This window comes from Theropithecus gelada, chromosome 13 (genome assembly GCF_003255815.1).
Source record: "Theropithecus gelada isolate Dixy chromosome 13, Tgel_1.0, whole genome shotgun sequence".
Lineage (NCBI taxonomy): Eukaryota > Metazoa > Chordata > Mammalia > Primates > Cercopithecidae > Theropithecus > Theropithecus gelada.
Window position 1 is genome coordinate 63949323 of NC_037681.1, and position 19833 is coordinate 63969155.

The 19833-nt window shown below is 36.4% G+C and overlaps 1 protein-coding gene across 1 annotated transcript in view; it reads right to left on the minus strand.

Moving 5' to 3' along the window:
- The window catches only part of THADA (THADA, armadillo repeat containing), a 353351-nt gene that overhangs the window by 238634 nt on the left and 94884 nt on the right, over positions 1–19833 (minus strand). Inside the window, exon 26 of the mRNA XM_025354222.1 lies at positions 14032–14123. Coding sequence (XP_025210007.1) covers positions 14032–14123 — 92 coding nt within the window. The remainder of the gene's footprint in view (positions 1–14031; positions 14124–19833) is intronic.

Here is a 19833-nt window from a genome sequence, read left to right on the forward strand (position 1 = left end):
CGTAGTGAGACTCTATCTCTACAAAAAATTTAAAAATTCGCTAGGCATGGTGGTGTACATCTGTAGTCCCAGTTACTCAGGGGCGGGGCTGAGGCGGGAGGATCACTTGAGCCTGGGAGGTCAAGATAGCAGTGAGCTGTGATTGTGCTACTGCACTCCAGCCTAGGCAACAAAACAAGAACCTGTCCCAAAAAGCAAAATAAATATAAAGAGTACACATCAAAAATTGGTAAGTTTCTCTGAGAAGTAGGGAAATCTCTTGTAAATAGCAAACACAACTCCAAGCAATTCCTAACACATAGGCTACGGTGTATACATCATAGACAGAATATATAACGATAATCAAACACTTACTTCTTGGGTTATACTAGAATAATACTAAAACATTTGGATCCTAATTAGTGATCATTCCCGCTTCTTCATTCTTATCACTATTGTTACTTCACAATAAGACTTACCTGTTCTGTGATGATTTTGTGCCTGTTGGTTTTTGTTTTGTTTCATTTCCAGCACACTGTATGCCCCCTAAGAGTAAGTTACTCTCGTGCCTTCCTAATGCCTGCACTAAGTCTGGCATACAGTTGATCCTTAATACATAATGAAGATATTAGATCATGCACACAAACCCACTCAAGACTAAGATAAATGAACCAATAAACATGTTTCCTTTTGCTATTTTGATTAAAGAAATTCTACAAAGTGTGATATTATACACAAGGCCCTGAAAAATCGTTAAACTTCGATTTAACAGGGATTGGGGGAAGAAAAGTTTCCAGAGAAAGAAACCTCCACAGAAAATGCCATGGATCTCATGGAATTCGATTTTCATGGGAAAGCCAACCCGTTTGGCAGTGCATGACGGCACAATTTTGAAGGTAGCCAGGGCTGAAAACAGAAATGATAAAAACAGGCAAGTATTTAAGAATGATATGTCCAGGTATGAAAGGCCACGACTTATAGTCATATGGCAATTGAAATACATTTTTCCAAAGACATAAATGCTATAAATGGTGGCAATGCAGAGAGCCCAATGGGAAGAAATTACTTACTTCACCATTGAAACACTATAATTTTACAACAAGGAAAAATTGAAACCTATGCTACTATAATATTGATAACTGATCAAGACAATCATTGAAAGAACCTTTTTTATTTCCTTGAAATGTTTGCTGAAGCTAAACGAAAAGTTGGCTTAATTAAAGCATAAAAGAGATGGAGACGATGACCTGGTGCTAGGTTTCTGGGGAAAGCTGGGCACTTGCCACTCTTAAAGGTCAGTGACAATGTGCTTTCAGTACATATAACTTTATTTCCAAATACAGCCACCTGTCACTTAACAACAGGGATATGTTCTCAGAAATGTGTCATCAGACAATTGCATTGTAGTGTGAACATCACCGAGTATACTTATACAACCCTACATGGTATAACCCATTACATACCTAGGCTATATGGTATAGCCTATTAGCCCTATGCTACAAACCTGTACAACATGTTATTATACTAAATACTGTAGGCAACGCTAACACAGTAAGTATATGTGTATCTAAACATACTAAGCACAGAAAAAGAATAAAATATACTATAAAAGATTTTTAAAAAGGCACACCTGTCTAGGGCAGTTACCACGAATGGAGCCTGCAGGACTGGAAGTTGTTCTGGGGTGAGTCAGTGAGTGGTGAGTCAACATGAAGGCCCAGAACACTACTGTACACTACTGGAGACTTTATAAACACCATATCCTAAGGCTACACTAAATTTATTTAAAAAATTTTTTCCTTCTTCAATAGTAAATTAATCTTAGCTTACTGTAACTTTTACTTTTTATAAACTTAAAAATTTTAACTTTTGATCTTTTGTAATAACAAAAGTTAAAACATAACACATTATTCAGCTGTACAAAAGTATTTCCTTTCTTTATACACTTATTCTATAAGCTTTTCCTATTTTAAAAATTATTTTACTTTTTAAACTTGTTTGTTAAAAAGAAAACATGAACATTAGCCTAGGCCTACACAGGTCAAGATAATCAATATCCCACCTCTACATTCTGTTGCACTGAAAGGTCATCGGGAGCAATAACAAGCATGGAGCTTTTGTCTCCTATGAGAATGACGCCTTCTTCTGGTACCCCCGAAGGACCCGCCTGAGCCTGTTCTACGGTTAACTTTTTTTTTTTAGTAAGTAGGAGTACACTCTAAAATACCAATAAAAGATATATTATAGTAAATATATAAACCAGTAACATCATTGTTTTTTATCAAGTATCACATTATGGTACATAATTGTACATGTTAGGCTTTTTTTTTTTTTTTTTTTTTTTTGAGACAGAGTCTCACTCTCACCCAGGCTGGAGTACAGTGGCGCGATCTTGGCTCACCGTAACCTCTGCCTCCCGGGCTCAAGCGATTCTCCTGCCTCAGCCTCCCGAGTAGCTGGGATTACAGGCGCCTGCCACCACACCCAGCTAATTTTTGTATTTTTAGTAGAGAAGAGGTTTCATCATGTTGGCCAGGATGGTCTCAGACTCCTGACCTCAGGTGATCCACCCACCTCGGCCTCCCAGAGTGCTGGGATTACAGGCGTGGGCCACCACGCCTGGCCCATGCTTGACTTTTATACAACTGACAGCACAGCAGAGGTAGGTTTGTTTACACCAGCATCACCACAAACATGTGACTAACATATTGTGCTGAGACATCATAGAGGATAGGAACTTTTCAGCTCCACTATAATCTTACGGAACCATCGTCATATATGTGATCTGCCATTGACTGAAATGTTATGTGGAGCATGACTGTATAGGTAGGAGAGGCATATCATCAATACTGCTCTGTGTTTGTCAACCATGACCTGAATCACTTACTGTCATACGGATAGAGCAAAAGAAGGAAGAAAGATACAGAAATAGGTGACATTTTGTCACCTTAATGGAAGAAGAATTAAAGAGATGGGAATGAGTAAGGGGTTTAAAGAGGATGTGTGTTTTAGGAGTGTGAGAAAGAGCTGTGTTCCAGGTACAATTACACAGTGGAGCTGAAGCGAGGAAATGGGAGGAGTGGAACATGCAGGCTCTTCCCCTGAGAGAGAGGAAAGGAGTTCAGAGTACTGACAGCTTTCCACTTTGTTTTACAGTTATGTTTACAGTTGAGTTCCAGTGTTATCTCTCCTCCTCCACTGTTCTCCAAAGATTTCGACCATATTTTATAAACGTCTGTACTCCCCTCAGTGCTCAGATCCTTGAACCTAGCAAACATCTATGCTGAATGAATGATGAAGAAAAAAAGTGTTGAATCACCTAAGCAGGACACTAATCATAGAAAATGGAACCAGTGGCATAGGAAGGCTTTGCTTACAGGGGGCAAAAAAGGGAATCAAGTGAATTAAAGGAGGGAAGTATGCAATTGACCATTTATATGTATCTAAATCAACTTTAGGTATTCAGATTTGAGTGATCATAGAGATAAATAAAAGAAAGATGAAGATGTCTGAAAAGCATTAGATGCCTCTAGAATTGTACTTATAGAGTGGAAAATTCTAACCCTCCAAGATTTAGTAACCTGTTTCTTTCTCAAGTTAGTCTGACCCCATCTTCTATTGAGCCTGAGTGATCGGACCTGACCCAGACCGCCTCATGGACCACGTCTATGAAGGCAGTATGTGCTGAAAAAAACATTTAGAGTTTAGAGGACAGAAAAGAAAGAAACCTAGCAGACAGAGAAAGAAAGAATGTTCAGGACAACCGGTCTAAGTTGAGTTCAGAGACCAAAAAGTTACATCAAAATACTTTGGTTCATAAATAAAAATAATTAAGTAATAATTCCAACAAATTTAGAAAGACAGCTGGGCATGGTGGCTCACACATGTAAATCCATCACTTTGGGAGGCTGAGGCGGGTAGATCACTTGAGTTCAGGAATTTGAGATCAGCCTGGGCAAATGGCGAAACCCTGTCTCTACAAAAAATACAAAAATTAGCCAGGCACGGTGGCACGCACGTGTAGCCCCAGCTACTTGGGAGGCTGAGGTGGCGGGAGGATGGCTTGAGCCCAGGAGGCAGAAGTTGCAGTGAGCCAAGGCTGTGCCACTGCACTCCAGCCTGGGCGACAGAGCCAGGCCCTGTCTCAAAAAAAAAAAAAAAAAAAAAAAAAAAAACCCAAAAAATCAAAAAACCTAGAAAGACTATTCGACTTCACATTATTTGGCCTCACAAGAAGAAAATCAGTGTTACAATACAGAGGTGAAATTTCAAAGTGAATTAGAGTTTGTATTAAAAAACAATGTTAACATTCTGTTAGCTTGTTAGAAATTAGCTCTGAACCAGGGACACATTTCATATTGTAGAACAGCATTTTCTTGGTTAGGAACTGATTACATTCTATTCCGAATCTCTATTTTAACATTCTACAAAACTTTGTAAAGTCATGTGTAAAGACACAGACTTTGTTCCTGGGTGAAATTTTTATAATGCAAGCTGTTTACAGGAATGAATTTTATGGAACCATATATCCAGACACTTGTACTACTTCACATCTTTTAATAATTACATAAAGGAAAAATATATTTTCCTATTAAACTAAAATACTACACATATAGTCTTCTTATTTAAGTCACTGTTCTTAACACAAACATTTTCAAAGCTTTTCAGATAGCCTAGAAGAATGCAGCAGCACACATCATTAGTTGCCTAATTAATATTTATTCCTCTATCTCATCCTTCCTTTTAACAGAATTGATTTTGGTCGGGTATTCACCCTTCTGAATAGTCACGTGCTTTGGGGAGGACCAGCACCAACTCCAGACCTAACTGATGAATCCCGATTAGTCTAATCATAGTGGATCTATTTCCCTCACCAGGGATAAGCTGGGGCATGCTAAATGTTAACTCTGGCCAAAAAGATACGAAGAAAAGCATGTAGAGTGTGTGGAGGTGGGAACATGGGAACATAAAGAAGAGGAAATGTTGTTGCTCTTAAAAAGAAACAGAAATGCACAAGGCCACTGGGTATTGTGCCTAGACAGTGCAGTGTCTGGATATGATGGCTGGAACTGATGCCATCTTGCAACCATGAAGGAAGTCTGCCTGGGGCTCATGGCATCACATCAAGGATGGCACAGCAGAAACATGAGGGGAAATCCTAGTCTCTGACGATGTTTTCAATTTCAAAAGAATCAATCCTCTTTAAAACTTCCTGGTTATACATGGGATAGTAAGTTGTCTATATTTAAATTTTGATTTGGGTTTACTGTTACTTGCAGCCAAAAGCATTCTAGCTGCATAAGTCTGAATTATTTCAAGCCTCTGGGTAAATGTTAACAGATGGTGCTATTACTGTGGGGATTAGGAATGACAACAACAGAGTACGCTATTTAATTTACTAGCAAGACTGTATTTCAAAGCTGGTTACTATGTTATGTCCTTCTCCCTGTCCACACTCTTCACCCACCCCACAAACAGATACATATATCACAGTACTACAAGTTAGGTACTAATCTTGCTGATCAGTTCATCAACTGTATTATAGGCACTATCTTCCCCATACTAATGGTCAAGTTGTTGGGAAAATGGAAATTTCTTCTGACAAAATGGTAGAAGATTCTAACACAAAATATAAAGTTCATTATCTCAAAGAGGTATTTTAGTTATTACAGAATTTTTAAAGGTCTATAATTAGGAAATTTTCCTAGATTCAAATGTATTGACTCCTACTATACGTAGGACACTATTTTACATTTGTATCTGACAACTTGGGATAATTTACAGTATATTTAGCTGTAACTAAAACTAAGCCTTTCTGTTGCTGCCAAGATATGTCTCAAATATGTATCTTTCTCAAAGTAGATATATCTACTGCTCCTAATAATCAGAAACATGCCTTTCACCTGCCTTAATCAGTATCCCTACAGCAGTATTCCCCAAACTATTGGATGGAAAACAAAATGGCAATATATGTTCTTCGAGAGAGAGAAGAGAAGAGAAGAGAGAGAATCTCCATGGTCAAATAATTTAGGGAAATGTTCATACTGCATGCTATATCCCACTCTTGAAGATTCTCAAAACACATTATATAGCACATTAAATGGTCTGAGAAACCTGTCATTATTTAATTCAGCATTTCTAGTCAGTGAATAACAGAAAAATCTATTTTTCACTAAATATCTCTTAATTTCTTGAAAAAACTAGTATTCCTTAAAACATAGGACATATATTCCCCACTAATATAACTGCTACTCAATTTAGAAGTGGCACACAAAAACTAAACGCAGAAATAATCACACCAAGCTGTAACCATGTTTTAAAATCTACACAGAGAGCTACTTATTCATGAGCAACTCCCTTCCAAGGCCTTGCAACACATTTTCCATGCCCACCAGCCAGTGGTACAGAATGCAATCACCTTTCAAATAATTCCCAAAGCAATGATTTTATCACAGAATACTCTGATACAAAGACTTCTAAAGGAATCCTAATGTTCTGTAAAATTCAAACTTGTCTCCCGACATGTCTGTTTTCCTCACTCACTGATGGTCTCAGAACCTAGTACAGTGCCTATGCAGACTAAGTGACCATGAATCCTTGCTCTAGGAATGAATGACTGAATGAACACTTCCATCATGTCCTCTCTTTCCTCATCTGATTCATCTTTTAATTCTTAGTCATGTACAGTGTGTGTTCCACCTTCTACATCTCTGTTTATGTTACATGATCCCATATGCAACACCCTCTTCTCTACCTATTCAAATCCTGACCATCCTTTCAAGTCCAGATTCAACCCAGACTGCTACATGGAGACTGGCCTCATCCTCCGCCGACCTCTTATCCCCCGACAGTCAGTACCAGAGAGTTTGATACTCACATTTCCTAAACTAGTTTCCATGTTGGTTTTACGTCTCAGTAAATGGTAAACTCCTTGAAATCTCAGACATGTTATAAACTACTTTTGTACACACTAGGATGCCAAGGTACATAAGGAATATTCAATGGAAAAATTAAGAGTATATTTTATTTAAAAGTTCAATGTATAACAACAATAGCTGGAAATTCCTGAAATTTCCAAACTGTACGTTACTAAAATCAATAGTTACAAGGACCAAGTTCTGAATAAAGAAATATTATCCAAGTTCTAAAGAAACTGTTCCCTCTGGCTTTAACCTCTTTGACTCCATTTTCTCATTTGGAAAATAGCTCTGTGGTGTTTCTCTACAGGTACTGAATGAGCAAGAAATACTGTTTGAAAACCCCCTGATAAATGAAGACTTTATCTCATAGTCCTGGAAGCAATCCTGACGTCTTAAATTATGTAATCCTGGTATTACATTATATTAGTCTGGCTCATATAAAATGTAAGCTACAAAAATACCAAAGCTAAGAAAAAATATTTACTCATGCTTTTACTAAGATGCAGAAAGAGGATGCATGCATTGCCAAAATTCCATAGAACATGCTCAAACTAAAGCAACAATGTCTTAGTTATAAAAGAAGGCAATGGCCTGAAGCAGTACTTAGAAATAAAGATTACTTGGTCCACGTAAGAGTCAATATTTAAGAACACAATGACTAATTCCCACTTCAAGTTCATGAAAACATTTCTTTTTAAGAACTTCTTTTCAGTTAAAAACTTTATTTGTGGTTTTCCTACCTGTAATCTATGAACCTAAGAATGAACAAAAACTTGAAACATGAAACTCTCCAGTAGGCCAAAGTGTCAGTATAGACTTAATTCTGACTTTAGGAACATCTCAACCAGGGTTACACAAAACTTGTACTTTATCTCTCAGTCTCCAAAAATACTCATTTATCTACTCTGCCTAAAGAGTAGATAGATGATTGAATGTTCATTCTACAAACAACTCTGGAAAATGCATGAATGACACTCCAGACTATATCAAAACACTGGAGCTCTTTACTTTCAAATCATTCATATTTATAATCCTACAATAATTAAAGTACCTCTTTAAGAAAATCAACTTCATATTTTAAACTAGAATCATCTGAATCCAAACTAGTATTATTGTTGCTAACAGAAACTTCATTTCTAAATAATTGGCTGATTTTTTAAAATGTTCTAGTTGAGCTTATTGTGAACGAAAAATAACCATTAAATTCTATCACCAGCACTAGCTCTGTGGCCTTGCACAAAATGCTTAACTTTTCTGCACCTCAATTTTCAGATCTGCAAAATGAGAATGAGACTGGATGACTTCCTAGGTCCTCTCAAAGATAAAAACAAATAATAATAATGGTTATTAGTATGATTTTAATTGAAGATATCAACGAAAGATATAAGCACAGACTCTAAACAAGTTTAGGTTAACTCTAGAGAAATCACATCATAAGCAAGAATTGTCATAAACCTCAAAATCCTCTATCAATAGCACCAAACTATTATCAAATATAAGAGTTTTATAGAGACAAATGTTAAAAAAAAAAAAAAAAGTTAACTTCTTGCTAGCAACATTGATATCCTTACTGGGGTAATTTCATTCATTCTCTACTTTCTAACCAGAAAACTAGGAGTTCTACCTTCGTAGTTTTACGACATTCCTGGTTAACATTAGAAACCTGAGCCTTGCTCCTCCCTCACCTCTGTCTACATGAGAACAGTGAGGGGCTCATTGAGGTAAATAACATTCATGCACCAGAAAGTACACAATCCTTATTGTCTTTCATCATCCAGATAAAGAATCTTAAAGTCAACTCAAAACAAAATTCCCCTCTGGTCCGCTCCTAACTTTCCTGCTAAAATCAACCTACCGTGTGGGAGATTTGAGATTATTGGGCAACATTCAGACTTTGGGTGAAGTGGCTAATTTCCCAGAGTCCGACAAAATAAAATCTAAAGCCAACTCCAAAAAGGTGACACCCTGCCAATGTGGGAATCCGTTGTTTGGTGTGTAACAGGATGTGCTTTGCAGATGAACTCACTTTGTGTTCTAGTTCTGCCACTTTCTGGCTGTATGGCCACAGGCAAGTAGCTAAACCTCATGAGCCTTACGTTCCTCTTCTGTGAAACGAGAATGACACCACCTACCTCGCAGAGCTGCAATCCTGGCTAAGTTAGACATGTATAAAGGGACTGGCATGGCCCATGCACTAAAGAAATGTTACCTTCCTTCACAACTTCTCCTGTCCTTCTATACAACTGAACAGAGACTCCACGACCACAGATAACTGCCATATTCTTCATCAGACTTGGAGTCCCCTAAGGCAAAGAGTATTTCTGATTTATCTTTGGATCCCAGTAACTAGCAGAGGGCCTGGCCCAGAGTAAAAACACAATAAATGCTTGTTCAGTGGAGAAAATTAGAACTGTTTGGGTTTGAGGATGTTAATATTACCTTGGCTGCACACGCCTGTAATCCCAGCACTTCGGGAGGCCAAGGCAGGCGGATGAAAAGGTCAGGAGTTCAAGACTAGTCTGGCCAACATAGTGAAAACCCCATCTCTACTAAAAAAAAAAAAATTGCAAAAAATTAGCCAGGTGTGGTAGAGTGCACCTGTAATCCCAGCTACTCAGGAGGCTGAGGTAGGAGAATCACGTGAACCCGGGAGGTGGAGGTTGCAGTGAGTTGAGATCCTGCCACTGCACTCCAGCCCGGGCAACAGTGCGAGACTCCATCTCGGGATTAAAAAAAAAAAAAAAAAAATTACCCTGGCCACAGTCAACAGAAAATTCTGTTTTTCAATTTGGCCAAATAGGGCTTGCTACAAGCTACTATGTAGTTCAAAGCAAATAAGCTATTCTGAATTCTAATAATTACATTCTCTAAAATATGAAAACCCAATTGCCCTGCAGCTTTCAATTTTAGTTTTGAGAATTCAATTCTTTCCCAAACAATAGAGTGGGTAACCACAGAAACTTGTGGAATCTCTTTTCCTAGAAAACATGAAGAACAGGAGAGAAGCCAGTCTGTCTGGAAACTGCTTCAAAATCTCTCTATAAGCAGGATGCTGGACTGGATTAGATGCCCCTTGAAGGATCCTTCCAGACCTACACACCACTAAAATGTTAAGAAAAATATCTAAAATAATTCTCTATCACTTGTACCCTGGAAAATAAAACAAATACAATTTAACATCTCCCAACATAGTCACTAGAAATAATTTTACTTGGATCTTCCCATGATTTTAGAAACACATTTTCTTCTTAAATTGTACTAAATTATCCTAAGCTATTAATCTGAATATGAGCTCTCTTTAATAAAATAGAACAGAGATTGTACTTAACAAAGGAAACAAGACTACTATTTTGTTCCTCTTTCAATCTGCCTGTTTCCATGTACCCCAAATCTACTCATTTCCCAAAGCCTTGTAAAAAATACTACTTCCCCCCAACATATACTCCACTCAATTCTCCTGTTTATAAATTTCTAATGTGTTCATTACTCATATTACATCGTACAGGTGATTTGTATATGGTGTCTCTTATTTGTATCTGACTCACATGTAACAATTTTTGTCTTCCTAACTGAACTGTAAACTCCTTGACTAAGATTCAAGTTTTATATTCCTCATGTACTCCCCTATTATGTTAATACTGAGTTCATAAGTGCTTTCAAGTTCTCATTGGCTCACTGATTTAAGGTGGAGAGAGCGTGCAAAAGCTAGATGACGCTGTACATTAAGCACCTGTATGAAGCTTTGGCAAAGCAGGCACTCCAAGAAGTCAAAAATAAACCTTTTCTGATTGCTACATATTGACATGTGTCATTTAGCTAGGACTCACAGGTGACAGTTAATACACACAGATGCTAAAGGGAGGGACCTAGAGCTAAGCGCCATATTAGTTTAGCTCCTGTCCTATAAGAAATGAGGAGCTATGAAGGTGAGCCCACTCACATGGAGATGGAGACTAAGAAAGCATGCATATTGCACAGGTTGCAGAGCTTTGCTGGTTCTGATTTAACATAGAATCAGTTCTTCATTCTGTCAAGACAAGTCAGGCAGCAATAAACAGAAAGGAAAAGAGCTTTACAAATTAAAATGCAATAACGTTATTTTAAAAGCACAAGTGAAACTTGTGTTTTCTCATTCTTTAAAACGCAAAAAAACACATCTAAAATAAGATTAATGGGTGTAAAAATTCAGTCATTACAAGTACACTCTACACACTTAAAAAGGATCCTCTGCTCCTCTGCTTCTTAACTCTACTCTGCAGCAGGGACTGTTCTATGGCACTGGGAATACATCATTTTACCAAACTTACAATGCCAGAAACATTATGTAAAGCTTTACTTTAGTATTTTAAAGACAGAAAAGACCTCAGGGATATTCGAAACCTTATTTTACACAGAAGAAAACCAAAGCCCAGAGAGGTTGGCTATCTTGTCTCAGTTGATTATAGTGGTTATATTGTAACAAACGTAGGAGTAGAAACCAGACTTATTTCTCCTCTAGTAACAAAATTTACTTACTCATTAGGCAATTATTCCTATATGCCTTCTATATGCCAGATACTATGCTAGGCTCTGAGAACCCAAGAATGGTTAAGACACTGACCTTCTCCTCAAAAAGCATAGTCTTAAGAGCAAGACAATCAGATGAGTACAATCATAGAAGTGGTAACAGAAAGAAAAACCAAACTATATCTCTAATCCCCTAGGACTTCCAATATTTTAAAGAAAATGAACTTCTAATAGTTTGTTTTATCCTCACAATAGCCCTAGCAGTACACAGCACACATCTTATTATTCCTGGTATACAGATGGAGAAACTGAAGTGCAAAGCGGATAAGGGGGCCTATTAAGTTCATCTCCAGTGGCAGCAAAATGCCTAGAAACCAGGTTTGTTTACTCCAAGTTAGACCTTTATTTCCCATTAGATGGAAAAAGCAGATGTTCTTTTTATGTTCAGTTCCCTCTGACCAAGAACACACATTTCCAAATTGCCAGCAGGACAATCTGTGGTTGTGAAAGGAAACAACTGACTTGTGAGGTGTGTCACCAGCTGAGGTTAGTTATCCAATCGGTAAGTAACCAACCAAGACATCATCATTACTAGCCTTTTTAAAGTGCCCATTACGTATACAGAACAGATGAAAAAGGTCCTTCCTTCAGGAAGTTAATATTGTAAGGAACAGGCATATAAACATTTCAACAAAAAGTGACATAATTAAACAAACTACAACTAAAAGAACCATCACAAGCAACAGCAAATTTAAGACACTAAAGGTTTTGCAAAGCAAACCTAATGGGAGCTGCCAAGAAATATATCTTCATTGGTTAAACAGGGAACAGAAGCCTTGTACGCATAATGGTCCATACCGATCTTCAGATTACTAAAATTAAAAGCTCTCACCAAAAACGTTCTTCACATTTAAAAACTTAACTGTCTCATTCCTATTTCCTTTTTTCTAGAAACCTTATATATTTTGTAACCTTTCCTATCCAAGAGGAATAAATTTATAATGGAGGTTTCCATCAGTGTGACTTTTTTAAGTATAAAATTAAAAATTTTTTAATTTTAAAAAATTAAAATTGTATGGTGTTACCGCCATATTCTTCCACTCTCAGTACAACCTAAATGAGGTTTTCTCATTTTCTGATCATTTTCTCCTACACATAGTAAAATTTATATGTATTTATACATACATTCAATAATCACTTCATAAAAAACAAAAAAAAATTCTTCAAGTTCAGTTTAAACATTAATTTTACTTGTTTGATGACTTCCTATCATATTTTATTTATACCGTGTTTATCAAGGCCTTATAACATGACCCAACTGTTTTAAACTATGGGACACTGGAGAATTACTAACAAAACAGACAAAGCTAAGGAGAAACAACTATTAGTGATTTCAAGTTAGTGACAGGAAGAATATCTTTAAGAACAGGCTCAAAAATAAAAATTATAATCATCCTTCCAAAAGTGTAATGTTTTATTTATTTAAAAAATATTACTTAGTTAAAAAAAAAATTAAAAAGCTCTCTGGTATCGCCTGAACATGCTCAAGGGATTTATACTTACAGCCAGTTACCTTCCTTTTAAATATCTGGTGAATGTTACAGGGTGACAAGAAGCAATTTAAATGATACTTCGGAAATACCATAGTAGGTTTCATTAGAATTATCACTAGTACATCACAAAATGATTTCCTATTTTTTTAATTCCTAAGATTTAGTTCCATCACACAAAAATGCATTTCAATAAACATTAGCTTAAAACTTAAATATGAAGCATAATGACTTTTTTAGTTAAGAAGGGAATAAGGCTTTGAATATAACTCTAGATCCTCAAGAGAAAGACCACTGGGCCAAACTGGATCCTAAATAAAATTAAGGAAGTAATTAAACGTGCAGCAACAGTGACATCTAGTGTTAGCAACTGCAAGCCAATTAGATTACTATTAAATCCTCTTAAGTGCTAAAGAACAACTATTCAAAGCTTTTCTTCTTTAAAAACAGATCTTGTGCATTTTTATCTAAAAACTACCCAAAATCAAAATGGTTCCACAGGTTTCTTTCCAGGCATAACAAAAAAGCTGTTTTGTTAAGACAAAAACAAATTAGAGGGTAAACATAAAACTAAAGACCAAAAGTAAAAAGCACTGTTTATTACTTGTGGTTAACACCTATAGGTGTTCCTCTTAGTACCAGAGTTTAATGCAAAGGTAATCTGAGAGATGTTCTAATGAAAGGATCATAAACATTTAAACTTCCACCTATAAAATTAAAGATATTATACAAGCTAGGATAATACATACAAGTAAAGTTAGGACATTTCAGGAATACTTAAAGAAGATGCAATTAAAAAACAAACAAACAAACAAACTAGCTTTTGCACAGCGAAACAGGCTCTACATTTCACCCCTTGCTACCTTGCTCAATTTTTGTTGCTTTGAAAGGTCCACTTACTGATATTTTTGCCCAAGGGTTTATAACTTGGCAGCATAGGCTAATTCATTATAGTATTTTTATAGTCTTATGATCTAGATGAATCTGTAACAGTAGGCACAATTTCAAAAATTGTTTTTGGCCAGGACAATATTGTATTTTTTAAAAAAGTAAAGTCAGCCTTAAATGGAGCTTACCTATTTGTTTTGGAAAGTTCACCCTTTGCCCTTTTAACTCCAAAAATTCTTGTGATCAAAGCACTAAAGAGAAGTGTGGATGAATTTCGCACCTAATGTACAAATGAAAACACAATAAGGGTTAAACATTCTTGGCATGAAACCAACATTTACAATATTCAAACTAGATGATTCAAAATCATTACCTAACTGGCTAGTATGAGGCTAAAAAGATATGTCTGTGTTCATAAAATAATTCTTAAAAAACTTAATGTAATCTATTCAATGACTTAAATTGAGCTCTACAACCCAATCACATGCACAACCACAGCCTTTCCCCATATTTCTAATATTATCATCAACAGTTTTCATTATATCTCTGCACTTAGAGCATCAAATAACACTTCTTTTTTAAAAATTCATTTTTCCATATTCTTCCTGACAATGAATATCCCAGTAAAACCTCAGCTCTTTCCACTTATTTTCTGAAATCCTTTTACCTATGAGAAAATACTTATAAAACCTAACTTCAAAGAACTAGGCACAGTGACTTACACCTATAATCCCAGCTACTCGGGAGGCTAAAGTGGAAGGAGTGCTTGAGGCCAGGAGTCAGAGACCTTTGGGCAATATAGTGAGACCCCCATCTCAAAATATATATATATATTTTTTTTGAGTTTTTTTTTTTTTTAAGAGCCATGGCACATGCCTGTAGTCCCATGTAGTCAGGAGGCTGAGGCAGGAGGATTGCTTAAGCCTAGGAGTTTAAGGCTGCAGAAAGCTATGACTGTGCCACTGTGCTCCAGCCTGGGCAAAAGAGTGAGAACCTGTCTTTAAAAAAACAAAAACAAAATCCAAAAATCCTAACTTCAAAGAATCCAGGTAATTAATATGGCCAAGAAAATAGTTAACATCCAAAATGTTGCTTATCAGCTTCACAATACAAGTAACTTATCAAGTAATTTCAATACTGAAATTATCTGATAACTTAGTAAAGATAAGAGGCAAGAATTATCCTGAATAAACACAAATTATTTCTCCAAGATGATAATAATCTTTTCCCAACCAATGTGTCAAGATGCTTTGGAAGATCATAAAAGGGTCTTGACTGTTGCAGCACTACAGGCTTCCTCAATTACTCTGTCAAATCAGTGTAGAGATGTGTATGTACTCACTTTGCTACAGTGTGTAAGGCCCTATACCAGCACCATGGATAAGATCCAGAAACAGAAAACACATACTTACTGATATTACAGACCTTATACTCTAAGTAAGTGACACAACCATATGGTGTGTTAAATAGCAATATAAGTAGAAAGATCACTAAAAGTAACAATGTTAAGATTTAGAAAACAGCTTCCTGAAAGCGCTGCCCTTAGAGTCACAAGCTCAAACGCCCACAGGAACAGTGAGCGACAGAGGCAGCAATGTACTTTGTCTAATGCAGTCAGTGTCAGCTGAGTTGCTGCCATGAGGAAATATAAGTTCAGTTTTGCCAGATCTTCTGCTTTTTCAAGAGAAGCCAGAAACCCTGGTTTTTATGTGAAATCTATTTTGAAATGCTGGCAGGAAATTAAAGGAAAAAAAACCCCACAAAACTCACCATGAAAGCCAAATAAAACAGTGGTGGGCTAGTTTGTCCTACTGGCCACCAGTCTGTAACCTCTCCTCTAGAAGCCCAGAACTGACTCAAGTCATGCATGGTAACCATAGAAGTAAACTTTACAGATATACTGGCACAATTCATACCAAAGCTTCAATAAAACCCTAAAACTGAAAAGATCCACTTATGTTCATTCAAGAGTCATCAAACATCCATGGAGGCCCTACTATGTGCCCTGCCTAATTTAATCCCCAAACAACAAATCAATCCATGCTGTTACTTTATCAATATAATCTCTGCCCTCGTTCAGGTCTGGATCATCTTCTACCTGATCTAGTGAGGTAGTTTCCAAAGACTTTTAGGTCTAAGATGACTTGGTAAAGACATCTGGGACCTTCTCTCCTCTTAGAAATCACACAAAAACACAAAAAGAAAAGGAAAACAGAAACACACACTCCATCTTGCCCTAAGCCATACTTTCTGACAAAGGCGCCAGATGCAGTAAAATTAAAACAGGAGTGCCTGGAGATGTTGAGAAATGGACACCTTAAACAAAACTGTAGCGGACCATTTTACAAAGTGAATGGGCACCCTCAGAAACAAAACTCCTCTGATTCAATAGACTGATGGCAGGAGACACATAATGTCTTTTTAGTAATATTAAGATGGACCAGATGGTTCCAATTCTATCTGCCTGACCCATCCTGATATGGTCTGAATGTTTGTGTTCCCCCAAAATTCCTATGTTGAAATTCTAACCTCCAAGGCGTTAGGTGGTGGAGGCCTTTGGGAAATAATTACGTTATAGGGGTAGAGCTCTCATGAATGGGATTAGTGCCCTTACAAAAGAGACCCCAGTGAGCTGCCTCACTTCTTCCACCATGTGAGGACACGGCTAAAAGGTGCCATCTATGATCAGAAAGTAGGCCTTCACCAGACACCAAACCTGCCAGCATCCTGATCTTGGACTTCCCAGCTTCCAAACTGTGAGACATAAATTTGTGGTATTTTGTTATAACAGCCCGAAGGGACTAAGATATCCCTTATAAAGTGTCCTCACTAGCAATCAGTGATGATCATTATCTTTTCCACTAGGTGTAGCAAAATCATGATATTCTATAGGCCTTCTGCATTAATCATTTACATCCTCAGAAAAACTTTTTTTTTAAAAGCTTTTCCTCATCTGCTATTTGGTTACCCTGTTCATCAGTTAGTAAATAATTATTTCCATATATTGACCGTTTTAAGAATAATTAGTTCATGCCATACAACCTCCAAACGTGACTGAATGATTTTGTTTTAAAATCATTTTTAAATTACTTTTTAAAATTGAGGTATAATTCACGCATCATAAAATTTACTATTTTAAAGGATGCTATTCAGTGGTTTTTTACTATATTCACAAAACGTGAAGCTATCACAACTAAATTCCACGATTATTTTTCAACACCTCAAAATGAAACTTGGGAGCCGTTAAGTCGTCACTCCCTATTCTCCTGCAGTAGGAAAGCACAATCTACTTTCTGCCTCTATAAACTTGCCTTTTCTGGATACTTCATACACATGGGATCACATGATATGTGGCCTTTTATGTTTGGCTTCTTTCACTTAGCATAATGTTCTCAAGGTTCCCCCATGCTGTAGCATGTATCAGTATGTTATTCCTTTTTTACGGCTGAATAACATCCCGCTGTATACATATACCATATTTTAAAAATCTGTTCTTCATTTGATGGACATTTGGGCTATTTCCAATTTGGAATATTATGAATAATTTTGCTAAGAATTTCATGTACAAGTTTTTGTGTGAACATGTTTTCATTTCCCATGGCTATATACCTAGAAGTGGTATAGATTGGTCATATAGTAACTCTATGTTTAACCTTCAAAAGAACTGCCAAAGTGGTTGCACCATTTCATAGTCTCACTAGCAATGTATAAGAGTTCCGATTTCACCAGTTCTCCAATTTCTCCACATCCTCCCCAATACTAGTTATTTTCCATGAATTTTATTTTAGTGGGCATGGAATGGTAACTCACTGTAGCATTTCCCTAATGACTAATGATGTTAAGCATCTTCTTGTGTGCTTACTGGCCATCTGCCTAACTTTTCTGGAGATATACATTATTTGTCCATTTTAAAATTGGGTTGTCGTTTATTATTGAGTTCTGGACACTCCACTCTTATCAGATATATAATTTGCAAATATTTTCTCCCATTCTGTGGGTTGTCTTTATACTTTCTTGATTGTGTCCTTTGAAAAATATTTTTTTTTCTTGATGCTGGTTAAGTTTTATTTAAAAAAAAAATTTTTTTTTTTTTTAAACTTTTCTAGCGACAGCTTCGTGCTCTGTCACCCAGGACGGAGTGCAGTGGTGTAATCATAGCTCACTGCAGCCTTGAATTCCTGGGGTCAAACAATCCTCCAGCCTCAGCCTTCTGAGTAGCTGGGACTACACATGCCACTATGCCCAGCCATCTGATTTTGTTCAAGTCCAATTTATCAATTTTTTTCGTTGCTTGTACCTTAGGTGTCATATCTAACTAAATGTTACCTAATCCAAGGCACAAAAATTTACGCAGGTCCTCTTGTAAAAGTTTTATAGTTTTAGCTTTTACATTTAGGTTTTTAATACATTTCAAGTCATCTGAATATGGTATGAGATGGGGATCACATTCATTCTTCTGCATGTGGATATCCAGTTGCCCAGTACCATTTGTTGAAGGTTATTCTTTCTCCACTGAATTGTCTTGGCACCTTTGTTTATTAAATGTGGAGGTTTATTTCTGTACAATCAATCCTAATCTGCTGATTTATACGCCTATCCTTATGTCAATGCCACAATCTCTTATTTACTGTTGCTTTGCATTAAGTTTTGAAACTGGGACCTGTGGGGCCTCCAACTTTGTTCTTTTTCAATAGTGTTTTGGCTATTATGGGTTCCTCACATTTCCAAACGTACTTTAGGATCTGCAAAAAAAAAAAAAAAAAAAAAAGCCAGAAAGGATTTAACAGAGGTTGTGCTGAATCTATAGATTAATTTGGGGAATATGTCATGTTAACAAGAGTAAGTCTTCCAGTGATGAACACAGGAGATCTTTCCATTTATTTAGGCCTATAATTTCTTCAAAAAATGTTTGATAATTTTCAGTGAACAACTCTTGCAGTTCCTTTGCTAAATTTATTCCTAAGTATTTTATTCTTTTTGATGCTATTATAAATGAAACTGTCTTTTTAATTTCATTTTTAGATTTTTCATTGCTAGTGTACAATTTCTGTATGATGACCTTGTGCCCTGAAATCTTGCTAATAGACAAGCTTTAATTTGCGTGTGTGTGGATTCCCTAGGATTTTCTATATTTAAGATCATGTTATCAGAAAATAGGGATAGTTTTGCATCTTCCTTTACAAACTGGATAACTTTTATTTTTTATTCTTCTCTAGTTGGCTTACTAGAATCTCCAGTACAGTGTTGAATATGAGTGATGAGAGTAGATTTCCTTGTCTTGTTCCTGATTTTAGAGAGAAAGTTTTCAGTCTTTTACCATCAAGTATACTGTTGGCTATGGATTTTCCATTGAGGCTGAGAAATTTCCCTTCCATTCTTAGTTTCTTTTCACATAAAACAGCACTGGATTTTGTCAAATGTCTCTTCTGTATCTGCTTAATCATGTGGTTTTTGTTCTTTAGTCTATTCACACAGTATATTACATTACAATGGTCCTTCTCGTCTGCAGTTTTGCCTTCTGTGGTTTCAGTTACCTGTGGTATAGTACACTAAGGTATTTTCAGAGAGATCACATTCACTTAACTTTTATTATGGTCTATTGTTATAATTGTTATCTCTTATGATATCTAATTTATAAATTAAACTTTATCACTGGTATGTATGTATAGGAAAAAGCATAATTTATAGGGTTTAGCACTAATCACGGTTTCAGGCATCCACTGGGGGTCTTGGAATACATCCTCCTCAAATTTGAGGAGGGGACTACTGTAACTGATTTTTGTAGGTTGAAAAATACATACTCTGTTTTAGAACTGTGTAAGTCATACAGAAGAACATTTAAAAGACTTATTGTAAATATAGAGCAAAATAACTAGCATGAAAGCCTACTTCCTACTTAAGACAAAAGAGTGTCCCTTAGATTTCTGTGTGATAGTATGAATGGTTCAAGGATATCTGTTTCAGGTATTGCTTTTTATGTTTTAGTATTT